Below are 23545 nucleotides of genomic sequence, written 5' to 3'. Positions count from 1 at the left end.
GAATCATCAGCTTGCCAGAATATATGCTAGCTAGCTGGTTTGTCTACACTCTAGTCTGGGAAACATCAACAGCCCAGTTCTGGTCCGACTCCCCCTGTCCCAGGTGTGCCCTTGCCCCGCCCACTTGGTACTGGAGACCTTGATTGAGCTCCAGGTCCTTTACTGAACAACAAAACTGCTGCTAGCTGTGCAGCTACGTTTGGCTTCACCTGCAGCTACGAATAGCAGGTGCTGGCTTCGGAGGGAAGCGGTACCAGCCGTACCTGACAGGGGCGCCTCTCGCCAGCGCCGGGCGCAGCAGCACGGTGATGGTGCTCTCCGACTCGCTCAGCGGGGAGGGGACGTCCTCGTAGTCAAAGACGGGGGCTGGAAAACAGGAACGAGAGCAAACAGAGAAGGTGTCACTGAGGGGGGGAGACACGGGAATGTTTTAGTCGTTTCCCCAGTCACACATGAAAATGGCTGGTTGGTGCTAGCTGTATTCATTAGCCGCGCACGTCCCCGGCGTGCCGCGGAGCGCGGAGGCCTCCCACACACCGCCGATGACTGATGACGGCTCCAAACAGGGAAACCAGAGGCTCTTATAATATAATTAGGGCAGATCTGAATCAGAATAACCTCAGCGCAGCTCCAGGGAGGCCGAGGTCGAGTGTTCCCTCCTCTGTTTACTACGGAGAGTGAATTAGCGCGGAGCGCCGGTTAGCGCAGATAAGCTGGGACAAAACGGCTCCTGAGCGGAGGCACAGGCGTGTTTTTGTAGCCGGGTTACGTAAGCTGCCATCGGAGGAAACGCCGCGTCGGAGTGTTTGTGAAAAGCTGCGCTGATGTCGACAACGAAGGAGTGCGAGGGAGTGCGAGGGAGGCGTGGCGCGCTTATCGATTTTTGAAAGCTAACGAGCCGAGACTAATCCGACAGGAGTCGCGCGAGCGCCTCGTTTGTCGGCGATATCACGCCGCGTCAGGGCCGCCAGAAACCGCAGCGTGACGGGGCGATGGCAGGCGCCATGGAAACCACCCCCGGAGCTCCATTTTGGGTTGATTCTTCCGTCAGTTGGCGCACTGTTCCAGCGCTACAGAGATGCTAATGTGCAGAGGCGTCATGCTAACAGTAAAAAACCCCGTCGTGTAGCTGGAACGTAGGTTAGCCTAGCATGACTTTAGTCTAGTCCCTCCTCTTTTATGAGATTAGCGCGCCTCCTGTGATGGACCGGTGACACCGCCCAGGGTCCGGGCACTGCTGGGACACTCCAGCATTCCCAGTGATCCTGGTCAGGAGCATGAAAACATCAAAGCTAGGAATGCTCCTCCTGGAAACAGGCCCATCTGAGGTGGGTCTCAGAGGCTCACGGATTCATGCTGATCCCAGTCTGAGGCTCCACTCCGGCTCTGCAGCCGCCTGCGTGGCTGCGGATCAAAGAACGCTCCGAGCGCAGGAGAAGAAAGAGGAGGCTGGATGTCGGGATCACTCCGACTCCTGAGCCACGTTCTGCGCAGCGTTAATAACAGATGAGGTAGATTTTCTCTCGCCGAGTTGTTGAACTGTTCCCTCGAGAGACGCGGTTGAGGTGTCTCAGGGTCGCTAATGACAGGTGGCGGCGGCGAGAGTCCTAACGAGAGCTGCACCGGACCAGACAAAGCTCTGGGTTCCCTCTGATCTCCACTCCAGACCTCACCGAGAGCGAAGGAGGGAGGCAGCAGAAACGTGTGTGAGCAGCAGCAGCCTGAGAAACGCCCTCAGATCCCGGAACCACCAACGTGTGACGCGGACATCAAAGCAAAATTAGCAAACATCAAAGGGAACATCGATTCATTTCAGGACTGGGCCTGACTGGGCCATTTAGCCTCCAACAGGTTGGAGGTTCTTCAAGGATGAACCTTTTAGTCAGGATCAAAGCAAAATCAAAGCCTTCCTGTATGAAGACACCGATCCAAACGCTCTCGCTCAAACTGGGACCAGGATCCAGATCCTTACCTGAAATGTTGGTGGTGATCTCGGTGAGAGCCGTCTGTCCGAAGCCCTTGGCCGTTCTGGCCCGGACTGACACCAGGTAAGTGGTTCCGGGATGGAGGCCGGAGAACATGTGGTAGGTCTCGTTCCTCAGCTTGGACACCGTCCGGCGCGGGCCGGGCACGTTTATTCCCGGGTCGGACGATTCGATACTCTGATAGCTGATCTGAAAACGGGGGTCAACAAAGCCCGGGTCAATGATGAGAGCACGCTAACAAGAACGCAGCGACAGGATGCTAACAGGTCCGACGGGGATCAAAGAGGATCAAAGCTGAATCAGCTCCATCCTAAAGCTTCGCCTCTTGATTCCTTGTGAGATTCTCTGATTTTCGAGGTAAAAAGGATCAAATTCAGCTCTTTAGCGGCGGCCAACGAGGTCCGGACGGGCAGCGCTGTCGGGTCAGAGGGACCCGAACCTCTCACCGGCTATGGTTTATTTACGAGCCAACCTAGACGATTTAATTTAGATGGCATTTTATTTCAAGGCTCTCTCAAGAGAAACGCCTCTCAATTAATCTTCGGCTCGCTGTGGAACGATGTCGCCTCACATCTAATAAATCCTGCTCCGCCGTTGGCCGCCGGTAATCGGACCCAGGAACGCTCGCTCGGCCTGATTCTAACGCCGATAAAGTCAAGAGACAGGAGAGAGAGGAAAAGTGTTTGTGAGGACCAGCGCGTCGGGCCGCTCCGAGCAGCGCGGGTCACAGACAGAACCCCACAGACAGGCCCAGCAGGCCCAGCAGGTCCAGCAGGCCCAGCAGGTCCAGCAGGTCCAGCAGGTCCAGGGTCAGGGGGCAACAGTCTGTGCTCCACGCTCCGTTTGAAACCAGCGTCTCCGTCTGTGATCCTGTGCCGTCTCCTCGCGTCTATTTAAGGGAAACGCTCTGAAGCTGGGAACACGGAGGTTCTGGAGGTTCTGGAGGTTCTGGAGGCTGATGCAGGCCTTCAGTAATTAAAAAGCAACGTTCAACGTTCATGGAGGCATCTCTGGGGTAACCTGGTAATTAGACACTTTGTCCCCTCTCAGTAATTACAGCCTGGAGCTTCATTAGCATACCGACACTCGAGCCAGTGAGCCGTGAGGAAGTGGCTCCGCCCACTGCGCCGGCTCAGACTCGCGGGGGTTCTCCCGTCACGGCCGGGGGATAAAACAAACGCCCCTTTGTGGAAGGCAGCTGTGGCGCGTGAACAGAATCTACCTCGTACTGTGTGATGAGGCCGTTGGGCTCCACTGGCTCCTCCCACTTCAGGAAGATCATGTCATCCAGCGGCGTGAAGGTCAGAGATTCCGGAGCGATTCCTCCAGGAACTAGAGAGAGAAACAAACTGAGACAAACGGCTCCAGATCTGAAGGTAATGGACTCGTGGGGGGATGGGGGGGGGCACTGCTGACAGAGTAAAACAGAAGGAGGCCGGGGGGGTCGGGAGTGAGGATTATAGTTCTGATAACAAAGCACGATGACGGTCCGTTTCTCTTCCACGCGTCTGTGCTCAGGTCCTGAAGAGTTCCCCGAGTACTTCAGGTGCCCCCCAGGAACTCAGGACCTTGGACTGACACACCAGCTCTGACCCGGGTCCTCAGAGCAAACCCGGTCCAAACACATGGACGGCTGGTGTTGGTTCAGGGATCGGGGGTGAGGGCGGACTGGACCGGAGCACGGGGAGAGTTACCGACTTCTGGAAGGCACAGACCTGGAATCAAGGCTGTGGGTCCAGGTCTGATCTGAAGATCTAGATCTGTGCAGCAGGAACGTGAATCCCACCTCAGAACCTTCAGCAAAAATCTGAAACTACGAGATTCCGGCTCTGAAGCTCCAGACGTGCCGAAGCTGCACGATGAAGCCGAGGAAGACGAGCGTCTGAGAGCCCCAAAACGCGGGTTTCTCTCCTCGCCGCCGACCGTGTGACAGCTTCTCATATTTCCTTTAGAAAATGTCAGCAGGAAATGAAAGCGCCTCCCTCTCCCGAGGGATCCCGGAGACTCTTCCAGGCTTTCAATTTACTGTTAAACAAGCAAAATTACACATTTAAAAATAGAACGAGACGATCAAGAACCTGACGAGGAAGTGGAGCCGGTGTCAGTCGCAGCCATTTTAATTAAGAGGGGCCCATTTGAAGCGAGCGGGAGCGAGCGGGAGCGAGCCATCTCCGAGGTGCGGCGTAAACACCAGCGTGACCGCCAGAGCTAAACGGGCTTTAGCGCACAAACACGCTAATAAAGCGCCGCCGCCTCAGAAATCACAGAAACCAATTAACCCCGCGGGGAAGTTTCATTTCCTGGTGCTAATCGACTTTAATGGAGGAGCCGGGAGTGGGTCTTTGGACGCTAATGGAAGTTTACGAGATTCCTCACAGCGAGGTTAGCTTCCGGTTTGGTTCCTCGCTCCTGAACCGGGACCAGCCCGACACCTCCGGAATTAACGCGTCAACACGCTTCCACCTTTGCAGCAGCTGCGGGAATATAATGGAACATCTGACGCGCTGCTAAAAATAAACCGGCGCCGACGTCTATCTGGGAGGTTCTGAAGACGAGGAAGAGACAGCCGTGTCCTGGGATCCGCGTCAGCGCTAGAAGCCGGGGGCGGAGCCAGGCTGGAGTCTGGAATATCGCAGCTGGGTGGCGTTCCATCCATCGCCTCTAAAGGACGGCGGCGGGCGTTAGCGCAGCGCTGAGCTATGCTGACGCCCGACCCCGCTTGGATGCGTTCAGCGGTACGGATCTAAGAACACGGAACATCACGACTCACTGTCTTCCTCCGTCTGGAACGTCACCTCCCGGCTCTCCTTCTTGCCTTCGGGGTTGGACAGCGCCAGCCTGACGTGGACCGAGTGGAACGGCGGCAGGTCCCTCAGAGTGAAGCGGGACGTGTTGCGGTCCACGGACAGGCACTCCCGGACCGTGGCGTTGTTCCCGCCGCTGCCGCCCGTCGGCACGGAGTAGCGGTAGCAGAGCGACAGCGTGTAGGTGTGGCAGCGGGTCAGGTTGTAGCCCAGCGGCTCCCACTGGAGCGTCAGCTGCCGCGGCTGGATGTCGGAGGCCGTCAGGCCGCGCAGCGCCCGCATGGGCTCTGGAAGAGAGGAAGAGACGGCGGTGAAACCCCGGGAACGGTCCCAGTGAAACGGGCCCATGATGCTAATTGGTCGGTGTGGGACTGTTTTCTCACACAGGTGCTAAAAAAGCCTCTTTTAAAGCAGCAATAACCCTTTATTTGCGGGTGGGGGCGGCGGAGCGGGCCGGGAGGAACAAAAGCGACTCACAAGTCTGCAACATTTATTTAACGTTTGGCATTTTTACATCCGCAGCTCTGATTGGGCGGTTCTGCAGCTCTGGATCCAGATGGTTCTGTTGTGTGTCCCTGTCAGGGAGGGGTTCTGTCCCCCAGCCTCCCCTCAAACCTCCACCTGACTTTAGTTTTTAACGTTAATATTCCTGATGGTCGTGAAGGCAACACAAACCCAAGCGGGGAGGCCAGAAGGTTCTGGGTTCCAGTCCGGTCTGTTCTAGCTTTGGGAAGGCAGTGATCCCTGGAAATGCAGGGGCAACATTGGAGGGTTCCTCAGGACGCCATTAGTCATCATCACATCGGCGGCGCTGGGGTCCGACCCCTCCACCCGCCGACCCTCCGGCGGTCCTGCCCCGGACTGACATCCAGCCCGATTAGCTGAATCAGAGGGATTAGCCGGAGGCAGCGGAGGAGGGATGAGCGGACACGCACCAGCCCAGCAGAAGTGAAGCAGATGAATGAGCGTGGTGAGCGTGCACGTTCCGGCTCACCCCCGCCTCCTGTCAGCGAGCGCCGCCCCCCCACTGGGAGATCCGCTGGATTATGATGGACTGCGGTACTTAAGGAGAGACCCCAGGGGGGCATCGACGGTCCGGTAGTGGGCAGGATTACGGAGGGCCTCGTTCTGAAGAGCATTAATTTAAATAACTGAGGGTGACGTCTGAGTGGGGGTCAGTCATGTGACCCCCCCCTCGACAGGCTCCACAGGTCCAGAACGGCGCCGCTCCTCGCTGACAGACGCGTGCGACACGTGACGAAGACAAATTTCCAGAGGTTAGCCTCGTCACGCTGCTGCTACCTCCCCCCCCACCCCATCCCCCCGGGGGGGCGTCAGATCTGAGCAATGGGACCTGACAGCGTGTAGGCGAGTGACAGACACCGATGAGGGCGGGTCACGGCGCGTGGCAGGCGACGGCGCCGTCAGGCTGAGAGGCACGGCGCCTTTTCCCACCCGGGTGAGCGGCGGCGCGGCAGAGACGCCCGAACGAGCCCAGAACCTCGGCGGCCTCCGCAGACCTCCGCCGGCGTCTGCACATGAACGACCGCGGGACGCCCGCGCGCTCGTTTTCTCCGCGAGACAAACGCGGGAATCATCAGACGCCGAACGGTCCCGATGTTCCCGGTGGCTGCAGGCAAACCGCCGCTCGTTAGGCGATTCATCACGTCAGCCTGACGGTGGAAACACGCTCCACAGCAGCCTCGCCTTCATTTTCCCCTTCTTTAAACATCCATCAACAGCCGCGCTAGGCTACATTAGCGAGAGGCGCTACGCTAGGGTGAAAACGTCCGGCTCCGTGTCTGCTAGCGTCAGTTTACAGGAGATGCTGGTGGGACTGGAACCTGCGGCTTCAGGTTGTGGTTTGGATTAAAAAAAATGTAAATGTCAAGCTGAGCATCCGCAGCTTCAGATTGTAACGATTTTTGAAATTTAATTAGCATTGTAACGATCGCACAATCAACAGCGCCGGGTGTTGGACGGGCAGAGATTGTTCGTCCTGGATCTTCTGGCGGTTACGATATTTAACCGACGTTTTTGGACGAATCGCGTCTCCAACAGCTACACGAGCAACAATAAATGTAGCGTCCGAATGCTAACAGTTAGCATGGAGGTTGGGGGTGTGTCTGTGTAATGATTGTTGTTCACCTGCACACTTAGTCCTGCTGATCAGGGGGGGTCCCGGAGCTCCGGTGCCCCCGTCCCCGGGCCGGGTCAGCAGGACGCTGATGTGGTACTCCGTGTCCGGCTCCAGGTGCCAGACTTTGTAGGTGAGGGAACCGACGCCGTGCGTCTCCGTCCACATGGACTGGCTGGCCCGGTACTGGATTTCCCGCCGGATGACCGGCCCGTCCCCCACGATGGAGTTGGTGTTGAGCTGGATGATCAGATATGTGGGTCCGGCCCGCAGGAGCTGGGGGGGCGCGATCGGCGTCGGAGGCACTGCGACAAAACAGGAATCATGACGTTCCCGACAGCTGGAACCTGATTGGACGTCAGTTTGCTTCCCCTTTGAGAGGCATCAAAGCAGAAATCAAAGTATTCCTGCAGTTGTTTACGCTTTTCTTAATAAATATCATTATTGCTCGGCGACAGCAGCGAATCATAGAACCTATAATTGTGTTGGGGGGGTGAACGGGGGAAATTGCCAATTTCCCCACTAACGATGCTGAGTAAGAGCTCATTTGCATGAATTGTATAAATGATTTCATCTCCCCTCAGTCTTGATTAATAACATGACCCTCGTTCATCACACCGTGTGTGTGTGTGTGTGTGTGTGGTGTGTGTGTGTGTGTGTGTGTGTGTGTGTGTGAGGGGGGGTGCTTTCACCACTGTTATGAGATGATTAATTGAAAGAAACCTCATGAAGTCTAAAAAACTCAAATTGTGTATTATCTTCTGTATAGGTGACAATAAGCCCCGCCTCTTCCCATTATCAGCTGATGGCCCATTGGGAGGGGGGGGGGGGTGCCGGGATAGACATTTTCTCTGTTTGATCTCAATCGGGACGTTCATCACAAGGTCAAGAACCCGTGCACCCGTGTTAGCCTGCTGGCGTGCCGTTAGCTTACCTCTCACAATGAGCTCTCCAAAGTTGGAGATGGCGGCGCCGCGGGGGGACAGGGTGACGCAGCGGTACAGGTCCTGCTCGCCGCGTTGAGCCTCCACCTGGAAGGTGGCCATCAGCCGTTTGTGGCTCAGCCGGGAGAGCGCGGGAGCGTCCAGCAGCAGGCCGCTCCTCCGCTGAGGGTCGCACACAGAGAGAGAGACATCAGCCGTGGACACACGGGCGCCATCACGCGCTGAAGGTTGTGCCGGGGGAGGGAGAGCGCTGCGGGAATGAGCTTCACGGCGCGGCGCGGTAAAGAACGTCAACAGTGCTTTTCACCGAGGACGCTTGTGACACGCGGGAGGACAGGCCGCTCATGCTAATGAGGTCCGGTCACGCCGGCTGCTGGCTCAGGCGGCGGCGAGGATCCGTTCCAGGTGCAGGAGAAACAGGTTATTATGAGGAAGCGTCTCCTGGCAGCTTCAGAACCGAGCGGGTTCGACGGCGGCGCCTCAGCCGCTGGACAACATGGTGGCAGATAAGCCGTGAGGACATTTCTGCTAACGCGGTTCCCTTAAAAACAAAAGCTCCTTGGACTTCCTCGGCTCATAACACCTGCCGCCGTCTCCAGGCTTCGCCTGCCAAGTCGGCCGTAACTGGCCTGGCAGCGAGCCCCGAACCAATCACCATCAGGAGCAAGTGTGATGACTGATCCGCGTTTTGGCCCGTTGCTGCTGGAAATAAAAACAGCACGTAAAACGGTCCTGACACAGATGGAGGGCCCATGCTAATTGTTTAGGAAGTATTATGCTAACAGTTTGGACTGCACCTATAGAACTGCAGTTCATTGCCAATGAAAAAAAAAACCCAAACACAAAAACAGCAATTAGCAGCCGGCGCTAACAACCAAACAGGCCATGAGCAACAGAGGGAGCGGAGCTAGCAACAGGCGCTAATATGCCAAAGCAGGAAAGCAAGAGGTCGCTGAACACGCCTCCTTCATATGCAAGAGATCTTCAAAGGTCCGGGAGCCAGATCTGCCCCCCCCCCCGCTGTGGTCGTTTCAGTAGCACTTAGATGTGCCAGATGAGGAATGGAGACTCAGGTAATGGATTTGTGAAAGGCTAATATTAGCTTTTATTCAAACCAGGAAAATTGACCTATGAGAGCGTCTTCAGCTGCTGCAGGAGTGGAGCCACTTCAGGAGCTCCGGTAAACTAAATGTCATCCATTAAGGAAGCTACGAAAGCAAAGACGTCCACTTAATGATGCTCACACGAGCTAAAGAAGAGTAGAAAAAACCCACTTGATGCTACGAAACGGTGGCGTCACGCGGCTACGACCGGGTCAAATCGCTGTTATAGCGTTGAGATGTGTGGAGTTAGCTTTAGCCTCTCCAGGTTTTATCAGACACTCACAACGAAGCTAATGCATCTTATCTTTGTCATTTGGGTAATTTTTAAAAAGATTTTCTCTCAAATTTAGCATCAAAATGCTACGCTAAGGTACCACCAGAGTCTACCAGCTCATGCATTTCCAATATTAAAATGTAAACGACCCCTCCGATGCTAAATTTAGCTCGTCGTTTAGCTGCTTCACTCAGGTTTGATGTATTTTTACTGCTAAAACAACCGTTTACTTCCATTATTTTTGGAGGGAAAAGCACTGAGAGCCAGAAGAGCCTCCTCTCACGCTGACGTCCTTCCAGGGACCGCTCCGCTCCTCTTCCTCCCTCCACCTCCCCTCCGCCGAGACGCCGCTTGGGCGAAGGCGACATAAAAAGACGACGCGTTCTCACCTCCAGCAGGAAGGGCTCGCTCTCGGAAACTTTGCCCGTAGCGACGCACTGGAAGGAGGCGTTCTGCCCGGCGTTGACCTCCACGTCCCCCAGCCGAGAGAAATGAGGCACCTTGTCTGTGGAGGAAGGACAGACGGACGTGACACCAGCTGGCAAATATCTAGAAACAGCGATACATCGGAATCGGAGGCTTTCTTCGTACTCCGACGCAGCCGGGCTACAGGCGGAGGAGCTAATATCCGTATTCTTGGGTGTATCTAACAACCATCTCACTGCTAATCCTCTTACACTGGATTAGCCGTCGCAGTAATCTTTGAATGTTTGTCCCGCTCTCTTGACACGCTAATTCTTCGTGCTGTCGACTCTCCGTGATGTCCGTCCTGAGCCGGATGGAAAAATGTTCCGAAGTCCCGCAGCGTGGAAGAACTGAAAAAACTGGGGTTTCATCTCAATTCCCTGCTCTGCCGTTCTCCCGCAGCTGGAGCTTTACCTCTCTGGTTCGGCCGGATGTTCTTTCCCGTTATTCCGCCACGCCACGGAATGTCGCGGAGAGATTTGAGGCTCCGTGTTCCCTCGGAGAGACGTCGGCTTTCGCCACCGTTTGTGACGAATCGTAAAACCGTGTCCGACAAGACTGAGGACAAACAACCGCGGGAGGACGAGCGTTGACGGCGGGGAGCGATTAGCATGAAAGCAATTTCAACCTCCCGGAAGAGGATTTTTGCATGTTCAAAACTGAATAACCGAGGAATGACGGCAGCTCTTCTGTCGGCCGACTCCTCACGTGGAACAGGAAGCCAACTTCCTGTGTGAGCGACGCTAACAGGAAGTCAATAGGTGACGATTGCTGGATGTTAAGAGGTTTTAACAAGATGAATGAAGTGAAGGCAGATATGGGAATGTGTGACTGGAGCAGCTATAAAGGTGGGAATAAAGCTGCTTTAGTGTCCGGACCAGCGCCACCTACAGGCCAGGAAAAGACAGTGGAAAAGACGGGGACATCCACTGAGGACGGGAGGACACACAAGATGGACACATCCTCTCTGGAGCTTCCTGAGCTTTTCACCAGCTGCACCATCGTTTCCCTGTTTATCCATCAGAAACTACGGCTGAAAAGGGGACGGAGAGAATATTCCGGGGGGGAGGAGCCACTGCGAAAGGTCACTTTCAAACTTCAGCTGCTTCAGAAAGATATTTAACATCACCTCCAGGTGTAAATGTTCTTCAGCACCGAGGAGATAGAAGTGTCTCTAAATATCATCCTGTCTTTTTACAGTCATGAAAATCATTTTTATGTTTTTTACTTCTACTGACAACAGTGAAAAGTTATTTAATTATTTAAATTTGTTCATTTTAAAAGCAGAGATCTGTTGCTTCGCTATAAGTGCTGTCCACCAGCAGGGGGAGCTCCAGCCCCAACACTGACTTCCTGCTAGCTGTTTCTCACTGTGGCTGCTCAACACTGCCCCTGTGTTTGCAGGTGGTACTGCAGCGCCGCTTAATCCTTAATAAAATCGCTCCACCTTGAGAAGGTTCTCCGATACCGTCGGTCGCAGCAACAAAAACAGCTAAATGAGGTTTGAAGGACAGCAGCAAGGACGAGTTCCTCCATTAGCTCAAGGGGAAGCAGCGTCAGCTGAAGCTACCGACATATTTAGCTTAGTAGCTAATGGATCAACCAGAAAAGAAAATGAGAAAAAACAAACTCGAGGCTCTTAGACTTGTCTTCTGTTTCCGACCGATTCCAGGAAGAGCGACTGGATCCAATTTATCCGGAACGTCCCGGAGGTGAAGTAGAGTTTCGCAACCTCAGGGCTCCGACGGTGAACTCGACAGAAATATTCCCGGCACCGGCGAAGCTCCGGAAAGTTGCGGGAAGAAGCGAAAACTCCGACACCTAACTGTCTTTTTTCCTTCCCGGAACATCACATTAGCCCTAAGAGCACCCAGCTAGCACTCTGGGGAGGTAAATGTCAGCCGTTCCAGCGGGAGAAAAATACAGCACTCCCGCTGAGTTACTGTTGCCGTGGCAATTTCCAAGTGCCCCCCCTCCATCTCAGCGCGCCCGGATTGGACAACTTTCCATTCCAGGACAGAACGCTTTCCCCGGGCTCGATAAAGGTCAGCGGCTATGCTAAAGGTACCGCAGGACGGATACTTACAGCAGGGGTAATTGAGCAGCACGATGTCGTCCAGGGCGACGTAGCCCTGCCGCTCCTCGGAGACTGTTGCTTCGAAGATGACCTGCAAAGAAGCGACAGATTGAGGAGCTCAGGAACCACGAAGAGCTTCAGCGCTGCGGAAAGAGCGGCAGATTTTTCTAATTCAGCGCTGCTAGCTAAGAGGAAAGATTGACACGTTTATAATACAGTATTGCTGTTAGCCGTCGCTAGCAGACGATGGGTCTCAGCGGGTTTTTCTGCCTTCAACTTTAACACGGCGACGCCACAGCGGCAGATTAAATAACCCCAGACTAAATCAGCTGGTCACACGCTGAGCCTGAAAGCAAATCAGGAGGCCTTTAAGAACGTCTCTGCAGGTCGCCGGGTGGTAATTACCACCAGCAACGGAACTCTGGGAGTTTCCAACCACAGCGGGGCGGGCTGAGACCCTGGCGGCATTAACACACCGCTAGCATGCGGCGCTGTGCTGTAATATGGGACTTATGGGGACTTTCAGGACTGCGGCTCATGCTAGGCGACGACGACGCGACTGTGAATCGCTGCTTCGTGGTGATACAGGTGCCAACGTAGATCAAAGGATTGTTTATCTGGCGGTTCAGGGTTTCCTGGAATTCGACGTCTAATGTTGGCGTGGCGGAGGCGTGCGCCGCTGCCGAGGTCGCTGCAGAAGCGTTGGGGGGAAAAAAACAAGCGCACGAAACCGAGGCGAGCAGATGTTGCACGTCTGGACGCGGCGATACGGAGGAGCGGGACGCTTAAGGCGCTGATATTGTTTGTCTGGACGGGGTCTGATAGCATCTTTAATAATTGATAGCAGCGTTTCAACCTCAAACAAGCCGCCGCGCCGCAGAAAATCCATTTCTGCAAACAAAATCAAGATGGATTTTCCAAGCACATCGAGTCCGAGGAAACGTCAGCCTTCAGGTTCAGGCCGGAGCCGCGGCGGCTGTTGGCTACACCGGCGTCGGCTAAGATAGCGAAAAACATGAGGAATCATTTCTAATTCACATCCCGGCCCGAACCCTCGGCATCGTGTTGGCCTCATCAGACGGAACGCTGGGAAATTCCTGATGGAAACAAAATCCATACTGGTCCCACGAGAGCAAATCAGCAGCGGGAACGAAATCCATTACATTAAAAACCAGGTTCGCAGGGTAATTAATACGCTCGGCTTTTAATTTTTTAGGGGAAAATGCTGAGCAGATTATTCATACGGGGACGCCAAAGTTCGCCGCCGTTCCGCGTCCATCCCGTTTAATAACAGCTCGCCATTGATCGCTATTGGCAACCAGGCGGGAAGGCACTGAAATGTACAACGGTTGCTTTTGTTCAGGAATAAAAGAGGACGTGAAGGGACGCCGTTCATCACTGCTTTAGCGGCTAACGTTGAAAATTAATTAAACATGGAGGGAACCCTCTGGTTAAACTATTACGGCTTAAAATTAATTTTTGGACAAGCTAAATTTGATCACGTACGCGTCTTTAACTACTTTAGCGGACGCACCAAATTTGTCTGAGGACTGTTCCTCGAGGGGAACCAAAGAACCTTTTATTCTACACTTCCTGGCTGGGTTTGGGGAACCTTCTCACAGGTAAGAAGGTTCTGGGTTCTAACTACGGACCAAACTACTGCGTGGTGTCGCAACAGCGTTCGGAAAGCAAATCTGCGCTGTTGTTTAACCAAAGATGCTAACACTTGTTAGCAACATGTTGCTAGCCTGCATTTCTGTGTCTTCTGAGCACGACTTTGAAAAATACAAAAATAGGAACTCAGAGACGGCTGTAGGAAGCGGGAAGCCGTTACCACGGAAACACAGTAGCCCCACTTCATAAAAGTTTATTTTCATAAAATTCTCAATTACTTTCGTAATAGACGTGTGACCACGGGAGAATCCGAGGTTCCCACCTCTGGACCAGATGATAAGTCGTGTAATAAAAGCTAAAGCGACAGCATTAGCGGACAACATTAGCGCCGCATCGCTAAAGGTCAGAGGTTATCCTGAAGACAAAAAGCAATAAGATAGGAAAGAAAAGTGAGGCAGGAAGACTGAGGGAAAACTGGAGATAATGGTGAAGCACACTGGGAATACTGGGGCTGATCAGTCAAATGCCCAGACTGTCCACCAGGGGGCAGATTGTGACATTGTGACTTTACAACAGAAATCTTTTATTCCTATTTACACCTCCTGATTCTGATGATGCTACGCTAGTCCTTTATGCAAACCCCAGCCTCGGATAGTCATCCGGGCCTCAGGGGACAGGGGGGACACTGGGGGGGACACTGGGGGGGACACTGGGGGGGACACTGGGGGGGACACTGATCCTCACTGATTACTGGGCTTTCATTGTGTTTAATCTCAGCTAGCAGTAACAGCAGAAGCTACATAGCGCCCTGCGGCGGCCGTCTGGCGGCCCTGCGGGGACCATCTCCTGGCCGTGCTGGATGGTGATTTTATTATCAGCGAGTCTGGATGGACGAGCGGCGCCTCTGGGGACCTCACGGACTCGCGGTGACGGGTTGGGCCCGGATGCAGAAGCAGGTAGACAGTTGCTCGCCCTCCAGGTTCTTCTTCAGAATCAGCGCTCATCTACCCCGCCCCTCCTGCCCCACCCGCCCCTCCTGCCCCACCTGCCCGCGCTTGTCCAACAAATACGGACAAACGTCCCCGCGCCCTGGCGGGAGGCATCAGGGCGGCGGCACCCTGCGGCTCAGGCAGCGGAGCGGCAGATGACATGGCTAATGTGCGCTGGCGCAGACGCTAACCACTGCCTCATGTGATCCCCCACCTCCCCACGCTGCCGTTCACGCCAAAGGGCCGACGCTCCGCATGGATGAGGACTGTCCTCATTGATCCTGCGGCCCCTTAATCTCATTAACTGGCTCTCGATTTATTAAGACGGGGCCCAGAGTCACCAAGGTTATGGAAGCAAACATCCAGACGGATCCCTCCGCGCTGAGGGTCGCCGGGAATTAAGGTCAATTGAGTGTTCCGCAGCCCGGCGCTCCTACACGCCCTCGCGCTGGCCACTGCCTCCTCATTAAAGGGTTAGGGCGGGAGCGGCGAGGAAAGGGGGCAGTAAAGGATAAATTATGGGGTGTAATGAGGCGAGGCAGGGCGCCATTCAGCCGTCACAACGTGACGAGCTGCACAACAGCCCCGATAAGAGCACGGAACCAAAGGGAGATATTGATTCCACTGCAGCAGGCAGGTAAATTGACCAGTAAATACGGATACAAAGCAAACAGGAGGCTGACGCTCACGTCGGGATCTAGTCAGCGTATACAGGTGAGCCAAATACTGGTTTCCCAACTATACGCAGAGAACGGCTGGAAAAAAAAACCTCGTAATGAACAATGTTCAACAAGTGAAGGAAGTTCACAAAGATCAAACGTTTAAAATGACGATCCTGACCTGGATCTTCCCCGTTCCGGATCTTGAGAACCATGTTAGAGAGAACTGGCAGCAGCAGCTCCGGACCCACGTTAGCTTAGCAACATTTCACCTGTCTGACGGGCAGCCCTCACCTGATACTCGCTGGGCCAGAAGGTGCTGACGGCCAGCTCCACCTGGTGCCACTGGCGTCCCTGCGACCCGGAGATATTCCACACGGCGCTCCCCTTGGGGCCCCCGTTGACGCGGATGTAGACCTGCAGGTCCCCGGGGCTGTGGCCGTCGCGGCTGTACAGGAAGTAGCTGAACTGGATGCAGTGGGTGTCGTTCTCGCTGAGCGGCAGCAGGAGCAGCTGAGCCCTCTGGCCCCCGAAGTGCTGCGAGGAGTTGACCATCATGAAGGAGCCTGCGGGCGGAGAGCACGGCTTAGGGAGCGTTTATGGGCCGCTGAGGCCGTAGAACTTTTCCCGCTCAAACGGCGGCTTTGCGCTGGCGGGCTGACCGGCCATGTTAAACACGTCATGTTAGCTTTGAAGCAGCAGAACCTGCGTCTGCTCCGGCGCCGGCTGACGAGCTGACGGTCGTTAGCGGAGCAGCTGTGATCTGATGTTTGTGTTGGGTCTGTCGGCGCCGCTCTCCTCCTTCCTGTTGTTGTGGTTCTACCTTTGATGTATCAGAGCAGCGGCAGGTGGTGGTGGGGGTGGGTGATTTCGGACAGAGGTTCAGACCACTCCAGCAGGGGGGCGGGGAGATTGACGCGGGGGTGGGACTGTGACTGTGGCCTCCCCAGCGGGCAGACGGATGATGTGAGCGCCGGACCGGAATTGTTGCACGTTGCAAAAAACAGGCGTTTGTGTTAGCGGGCCCCCCGGGGGGGTCCAGTTGTGAGCTCGTTTGGTTTTGGGCGCCAGCAAGCGGCCTGTGGAGGAGCTCTGATCTCAAACGGAGCCTCTGATGAGCGAGCGAGCGGGCTAATTGTGCACATAACCCTCGGACGGAGAGCAGAATGGGATCGTGGGTATTGTAGTTGCCGAGGTGCCGCGGTTGAGCGAGAGCACAATCAGGAGGCGCCATTGTGGCATTAATCACAATGACACAGTTATTAGGCTGTAATGGCAGCCGAGGGAATGCTTAAAGCAGAGAGATGGTCGAAACAGTCACACACACACGCACGCACACACACGGACACACACACACGCGCACACACACACGCACACACACACTCGGGGCTGCACCCGTTTTCTTCTAAATCATCATTTCAGACCTGGAAACATCAACAGTTCTGCTCATCAAACAAGAATCCGCAATTGGCAACCTTGTCTTTGTTCTGCTTTGTTCTTTAATTCATGTGTCTTTGATCAAAAAGGCCCTTAGATTTAAACTGTGGTGACACTTGTAGGACTCGGCCCCGTTTAGGTGGGTCTCATTAAAGTTCCATCTTCATCTTGTCTCCACCAGGTTCAGACGCTGATTAATCTGCTCTTTAGCGGACGCCTGAATCGGGGCTGACATCAAAGCCAGATCCAGATTCAGACTCTGGAGGATCTGATCGGAAGTGTCATCCCACGCCGATGTTTGACTCCCAAAATGGAAAAGCAGCGGAAAACGGGTCAAAAGGCAGGTCAGATCCGGAGACAAGCTGAATATGAAGCCATTTAAAATGCATGTCACAGCGCCCCCCAGGGCCCGTCCCCCCTTCCCCCCAGGCTCCGTCTGTGCCCCAAAAGCACGGACGAGACGTCAAAGTGCCAGAAATATCCTGCGATAACAAGCAGCTGCTGTCTTCCGAGACCCCGGACAAACACCGCTGCTTTTTCTCTCACCTGGCAGTCTGCGGCGAGGAACCCCACCCCCCCCCCGAGCTCATCCCTGCCACCGCCACCTCTTTGATGTGGCGTTCTCGGGGGGCTCTGCAGTGAAAATTGCTTTTTCTTCAGCTCCAAGTGCTGGAACCCCTCATTGAAGGGCAAGTCTCCAACTGTCCTCGTCAGAGGCAGCGGCGCCGCCACCTCGCCACCTCGCCAGCCGCCACACGGGCCACGAGTGTTAAAACTAGGACCTGAAAACACTGTAATTAGCCAAACGTAGCTAATCAATGAAATTAAATTAAACTCTTCAGTTTGCTGCACAAATGTTTATTGTTGTTTTCCCAAACTGGGAGGAAGTGAGGCGGGACGGAGGAGGAAATTCACGCCAGAGGATTGGGACAGTGATTTCTGGAGGTCAAAGGTCACCAGGAAATGCAACAAAACTGCATTTGTGTTTCCTTTTCAAGTTAGATTAATAAAACGAACCTTTGAAAGCTGGACAGCAGCAGCTAACGGCAGCTAACGGCAGCTAACGGCATCTTTGAGCTCCGAACGAGCTTCTAACAGCAGAATCTGAAGAAAAAAAGAGCATTTTGTGCTGCAGCGTTTCAGATCTGATCTCAACAAACTTATTCAACATGATCGATGTCTTAATTGGAAACCTGATATGATTCATAAACATATGATTGACTCTGATAAACTCAGCACCCTTGAGGACAAACACACTCACAAACACACACGCTGGTGTTAAAAAATACATCCTAGTGCAGAAAAATTCTCCATAAATCCATAAGAGCTGATAAGACTCCATCTATTCCTCCACTGACCCGGCCAAGGACGCGAGAACATGCAGGAAGAGATTAGCCGACGGCCTCGGGTCCCTGAATTCATATCAGAACGTGAACCCGACTGGCCGTCCGCCCAACCGTCCCTTTCCTTTTATCTCACTCACACCAAGAATAAATGGGGACCGTCATGATGTGGAAAGGTGCGGGAGTGCCCCGCGAGGGGAGCAGGAAATGATGTTTTATCTTCACTCTGGTCTCCGTCGAGCGACGCTAGTTTACCGCCAACGCCATCAATAAGGCTTTACATCCCCGTCGATGTTCTACACGGGACCAAACACACTGACAGGAAAAACAGCTGTAATCTAATGAAATTCTGAACTGATCCTGCCCCAACTCTGCTGGCACCGCCCCCAAATCCACTGGTACCGCCCCCAAATCAACTGGCACCGCCCCCACCTATGTTGGCACCGCCCCCAAATCCACTGACACCGCCCCCAAATCCACTGACACCGCCCCCACCTATGTTGGCACCGCCCCCACCTCATCTCAGCTCCTTCTCGGAGGTGCTGATGGAGATGGCGTGCTGGCCGGGACCGTTTTCCTCGACCTTTTCCCTCCAGGCGTTCGCAGAAGGTCGTCCCACGTTTTTCTATTCTTCAGAACTTCATTTGCTTTCTGTCCTATATTGCTTTTTTCCTCGGTATTGTAACCGAGCCGTGGCAGCCTGAGCTGATGTGTGCAGTGTGTGTGCGTGTGTGTGGTCTGTTCAGGAGCGTCGGGGGGGGGGGGGGGGGGGTGTTTACAGGAGATGCAGAGTGTGCAATTTACAGAATGACACGGTGCAAATGGGAAAATCTGCAAACCAGCAGCAGCTGCTCCTGAACGCTACACTGACGGAGCCGAAACGCCTGCAAACAACAGGAGTCCGGGTCCGCAGGTGTGTTGCTGCGCTCAGCCGACGGGTTGAAGAAAGCTCGTATGGATCACAGCTGCAGTAGTCTGGAATAATCCACGCAGCTAACACGGCCCTGAAATGAGCAGCTGAATCGCTACGTTCCTCCGAACCACCAGAGCTGAGTTTCATCGGTCCGAGGAGACGATCCAACGCCAGAACTTTGGAGTTTTAGACCAACCTCCTACGTTAGCTAGCTGCCAGCCTGCGTTCGTACAACCGTTATAGCAACAATTGCCAGTGAAATAATTAACACCAAGGGTCTAAACGTTTAATTTGTCGGAACATTAGCTTTACTTTTATATTCCCCATTTCCAGCCAAAAGTTGATGTTTCTTCCATCGATTTGAGGCAACTTTCCCTCCAAATTGACTAAGAGACCCGAGGAAAAAAAGCTCCAACAACATTTCCCGACAGTTTTGCGGAATCACATGTGGTTTCAGCACCGTTTCTGACCCGCGGGTCTGGATGCTGGACCGAACCAGCATCCAGACCCGAGTGGATGAATCTTTTCAGAAATCAATAGCGCATTAGCAGCAACATTGTGTGGGCAACCTGACTTTCTGCTCTCTGCTGCAATCCTGATATAGTGGGAAGCGTCCGCCCGCAGCGCCTCCATACATCCCTGCTGATCTATTCTCTGGTTCATCTCACCCCCCCGGCCCCAGGTCTCTGCTCATCTCGCCTCGCTCCTTCAAGCTCCGGTCGTTTAAAAGGGAAAGTCATTTTCCAGGACCTGCTAGCTGCCTTTGGAGGGGGAGGGGGGGCAGACGGACAGGTTTCAGGAAAAGATCGCTCATTTGAATTTGAAAACAGCCCTTTGATGCTCCGTAAGAATGACTTTAGCTGTATTCTGTAGCTTCAAAGGGCATAAAAATATAAAGTTAAGGAGGAACCTAAACGCGGTCGGCTTGGTTCATTAAACCAGGGCAGCAGAGAGCAGCTCGTCCACATTAGAGTCACGTAAGTGGATTCAGGAGGATTTAGATCAAAGTGTAATTAAGGTGTTAAGTGGCATCAGAAGCTGCGATAACAGCGAGCGGCTTGTGTCTGTGGCTGCAGCTGCTCCCGTCCCAGAAGCTCCACAGGTTTGTTCCGTTTCCCGACTCCGAGCGTGGACTTCCTGTTTGATTTACTTTGGATCATTTCTTATTAAACGCCAGCACGGCAGGTACATTTCTGCCACGCCGAGCGTGAAGGGAAGCACCGGAGGTCCCAACAGGCAGAGCCACGTAGCCCCGCCGGCACACACCACCCAAACCGGCTCCTCTCGATAAGCTCGGCTGTATTTGCCGGTCTCTGATAGCGACTGTGAGGTTTGAGTCCACTGGCCTGAGATCAGATTTCTGTCAGTTGGTGCAGTGCAGAGCTGCAGCATCTGTGTGGAAGAGGAGGAGGAAGAGGAGGAGGGGGAGGAAGAGGAAGAGGAAGAGGAGGAGGGGGATGTTACTGGAGCTACCAGGCTGGGTCTCAGCCCGAAGTCGGTGCCTCTGGTGCCCACGGTGGGTCAGGAACGGCATCGGCGAACGCTCCCACGGCGAGATAAGCGTGTTCTGGTCTTTAAGAGGGGAACTGGTCCCAGATAACGAGCCTGGATCGCAGGTGGTGTCCGTCCGTGCTAGCGCGGGCGGGAAAAACAGCAGAATGCCGGTTGTTTAACACAACAGAAACGCCCGAAGGTTGGAGAGTCAGAGGAGTTTCTGGTATTTTCTGACTAAATCTGCGAGCACCAGCAAATAACCTCCCTTCAGAAGCACCTCTGCAAACCCTCGGAGGAGGGAGAGCAACAGCCAGGCAAACAATGGTTGAAACTAGGAAAGTAAAAACTCCAGTTCAACTTTGGCAACTCCCGCCCACCTCCGACAGGTTTTATCGGCAGCTAATTTGCGCTGATTGATGGTTCAAGGATTAAAAAGCAATCAGGCTTTTCCTGATTTGCCATCCTAAAACCAAAGTCTTCATTTATTCCAACGAAGAGGAACAAAAAGCAAACGTGTCATTCTGAACAGCTAACGTTAGGAGCTTCGCTCCCCTCATTTCCTTCCCTGTGGGTGTTGTCAGTGTTTTGTCAAAGCAAACACAGCGCATCAGTCAGCCAGCAGGGGGCAGCCTCCAACCCCTCCTGAGCCAGCTAACAAAAGGCCCACATCCCGGGAACGCGCCACTCCGCCGGATTTAAGAAGCTGGGCGTTTTAAATTTTAAATGTGTCATTCAGAGGAGGGCCGTTAACTGTCGGGGGGGCTTTTCAACTCCAGGAGGAGTAACGGCTTAACGTCCGGCACACAATAGCCAGGCTGAGCCTTTCAAGATCGGCCACGCTTCAAACCCATTGGACGCCAGCAGCCACGGGACCAGCCAATGGGCTGGCAGCGGGGTTCAAACGGGCCAAACGGAGCACAAGTCCGTCCGCCTATCCACCCAGGCCAGCGTGCACGCCCCTCGCCGTGTCGCTCGTTTAAAAGTCGTGGCTCTGACAGACACTATCGGAAGGAGTTTGTGTTTTGGGATCTCAATTCATCTCCTGCAGGGCTGCGGCTTTAATGCAGCTTCCAGGCAATAACAGCCCCGAAATTGAAATCAATAACAATAAATCAGCATAATAAGCATCTCAGCCTGGGGGGGGGGGGGGTCTCAAGGCTGTCCTCAGATCTATCATCTGACATTTATGACACCGCCGGAGGAGGAGCGCAGCCGCCCCACTGACTACAATATAGGGGCGGAGTTGGACCCGGCCGCCCCCGCCTGCACGAGAAAGAGGCGAGAGGTCCTGATTAAAGGCTGAAGATCCGCATCAGCCTCCTCCTGCAGAACCCGACTGAGCAGCTCCAACCGTCTGCAGGTCCAGAGGAGCTTTGGAACTGCAGCCTGACTGCAGAACAGCAGCGTTGCATCTGCCGACCCCCCCTCAGAGCGTTGCATCTGCCGACCCCCCCTCAGAGACACCAACTCTGATCTCCCACAACAGATAAGAACTAAATACTAAAAAAGGAGGAGAGGAGAGTTTCCATCCATCCTGCGAGGTGCAGCAAGGATGAGCTTAAAGCCACAACACCCCCCCCCCCCACTCCTCCCCCCACACCACCCCTACTCAAAAGGAAACAAAGGTCCCAGAATGCCAGCAGAACAAAAACAGCAGTTAACTGAGGGGCGGGGGGAGGAGGGGGATGCTTTTGAGTTTGAGAGAGGTCAAAGAGGGATGGGGGAGGCATCCCCCCCCCCACACACACACACACACACACACACAGCAGAATTTTACACCAACTGGAACTGGATCAAGTACCGAGATAATCCACGACGAGAGACCGTTTGGACAAGGTTCAAAGAAACGGTGCAGGAAACAATAGTGTGTGTGTGTGTGTGTGTGTGTGTGTGTGTCTGTGTGTGTCTGTGTGTGTGAGAGAGAGATAACCTGAGGAAGGTTTGATAATAACACCAATTAAAGGATTCATAAGAAAGAACTACGCTACCCACGATGCATCAGTGCCAGAAGTTGGCGTGAAAGTGCCAAGCGTGCACTTTCAGCTCCTCCAGGGACCCGGGGAGTTAATGCGAGATGAGCGAGCCGCAGCGGAGGGGTGACAGGCGGGATGTCAGCGAGTGATCCGTGTCAGCTGGGATGATAAATAGCAGAATGCCTGCAGGACGCGGGAGGAGCCGGGCGGCGCTCCTGGGAAACGCTCCCTTCCGATGGAAGACAAATTTGCCGCTGTCATTCACCGCCAGAGAAAAGGAAATAAGGGCTAAAAGTTGCTGAGAAACGGCGACGCATCAAGTCCTCGTAAATTCCACCGCGAGTTCGACATCCGTCGGCGGGCTCGCCAATCAAGGTTGCCGCGGCAACCATCGCTGTCAGTCAACATCGAGGCGTCTGCCTCTTCTCATTCGACGTGGACGGAGCCCGAGGTTCTGTGACAGGTCCGCTGAACTCCGCAGGCCGATGTCAGCGGCGTCATCATCATCTGTCACCGTCCAATCAGCTTCAGCCGTTCGGACGGACGGAAAAAAGGAAAAATCCGTGGTCGCCCTGGACGGACTGGGACCACTCCGAGCAGGACTTTAGCAAATCAACATTAAATCAATAAATAGCATAAATGTTCTCCTGGAGGGCGCCAGTAGAGGGCGCACTGCGGCTGTGCCCGCGCTAGCACCGACAGCTTTTTACCGTTCAGATGTGAAAGCGGCAGAATGACGGAGGTTAAAGGTCAAAGACGACGGAACATTTGAAGTTCAGCTCACACCTGTCCAATTTAACTGTAGTTCCCAAAGATCGGCGGCGGGAATACTCTCCCGACGCTCCGCTGGAGCTAGCGTGGACGGTCGTCCTGCTGACCTTTGTCCAACTCCACGTCCGTCTGGCTACCTCAAACAGAAGGGTTGGGGTTCCACTCCCAGGCACGTACGAGCAGGTCCGGCACTTCCTGAGAAGGTGAACGAGGGGCTCCGCGGGGGACGCGCTCCTTCTGTGGGGCAATTGTGGCCGGGGCAGTTAGCAGCATGTAGCCGCTAACCCGCAGAACCCCCTCACAGATCCGGATCGGCATTCGATGCTAACCAGTCAAGGCAGCTTCATTTTATTTTATTTCATTTTAAATTGTGAGGTGTTGGTTTGGGGGGGTCACAGACCTGTCTTTGATATTTAGAGGGGGGGGTATTAAAACTGAGCCTCTAGCTGGACCATTTTACCTTCTCTCGTATATTTTAATGATATCTTATCATCTGGGCCCCATTTGAGAGGAAGAGAGAACAAAGAAAAGGAGCGCCTGCACAAATTGAATCCTAATTCATT

General features: G+C 54.1%; 1 protein-coding gene across 8 annotated transcripts in view; it reads right to left on the bottom strand.

Moving 5' to 3' along the window:
* The window catches only part of LOC130518183 (receptor-type tyrosine-protein phosphatase U-like), a 72710-nt gene that overhangs the window by 17233 nt on the left and 31932 nt on the right, over window positions 1-23545 (bottom strand). For all 8 annotated transcript variants that reach the window (XM_057020584.1, XM_057020586.1, XM_057020581.1 and 5 more), the window contains exons 3-11: window positions 15346-15617; window positions 11799-11880; window positions 9637-9752; window positions 7861-8032; window positions 6938-7231; window positions 4756-5076; window positions 3208-3317; window positions 1973-2174; window positions 264-366 (exon numbers count right to left, since the gene is read on the bottom strand). In XM_057020584.1, coding sequence (XP_056876564.1) covers window positions 264-366; window positions 1973-2174; window positions 3208-3317; window positions 4756-5076; window positions 6938-7231; window positions 7861-8032; window positions 9637-9752; window positions 11799-11880; window positions 15346-15617 — 1672 coding nt within the window. The remainder of the gene's footprint in view (window positions 1-263; window positions 367-1972; window positions 2175-3207; window positions 3318-4755; window positions 5077-6937; window positions 7232-7860; window positions 8033-9636; window positions 9753-11798; window positions 11881-15345; window positions 15618-23545) is intronic.

The sequence above is a fragment of the Takifugu flavidus genome, chromosome 21, assembly GCF_003711565.1.
Source record: "Takifugu flavidus isolate HTHZ2018 chromosome 21, ASM371156v2, whole genome shotgun sequence".
In the NCBI taxonomy this organism is placed as follows: Eukaryota; Metazoa; Chordata; class Actinopteri; order Tetraodontiformes; family Tetraodontidae; genus Takifugu; species Takifugu flavidus.
The sequence above is the reverse complement of the archived record's forward strand: the minus strand, read 5'-3'. Positions and strand labels throughout refer to the sequence as shown.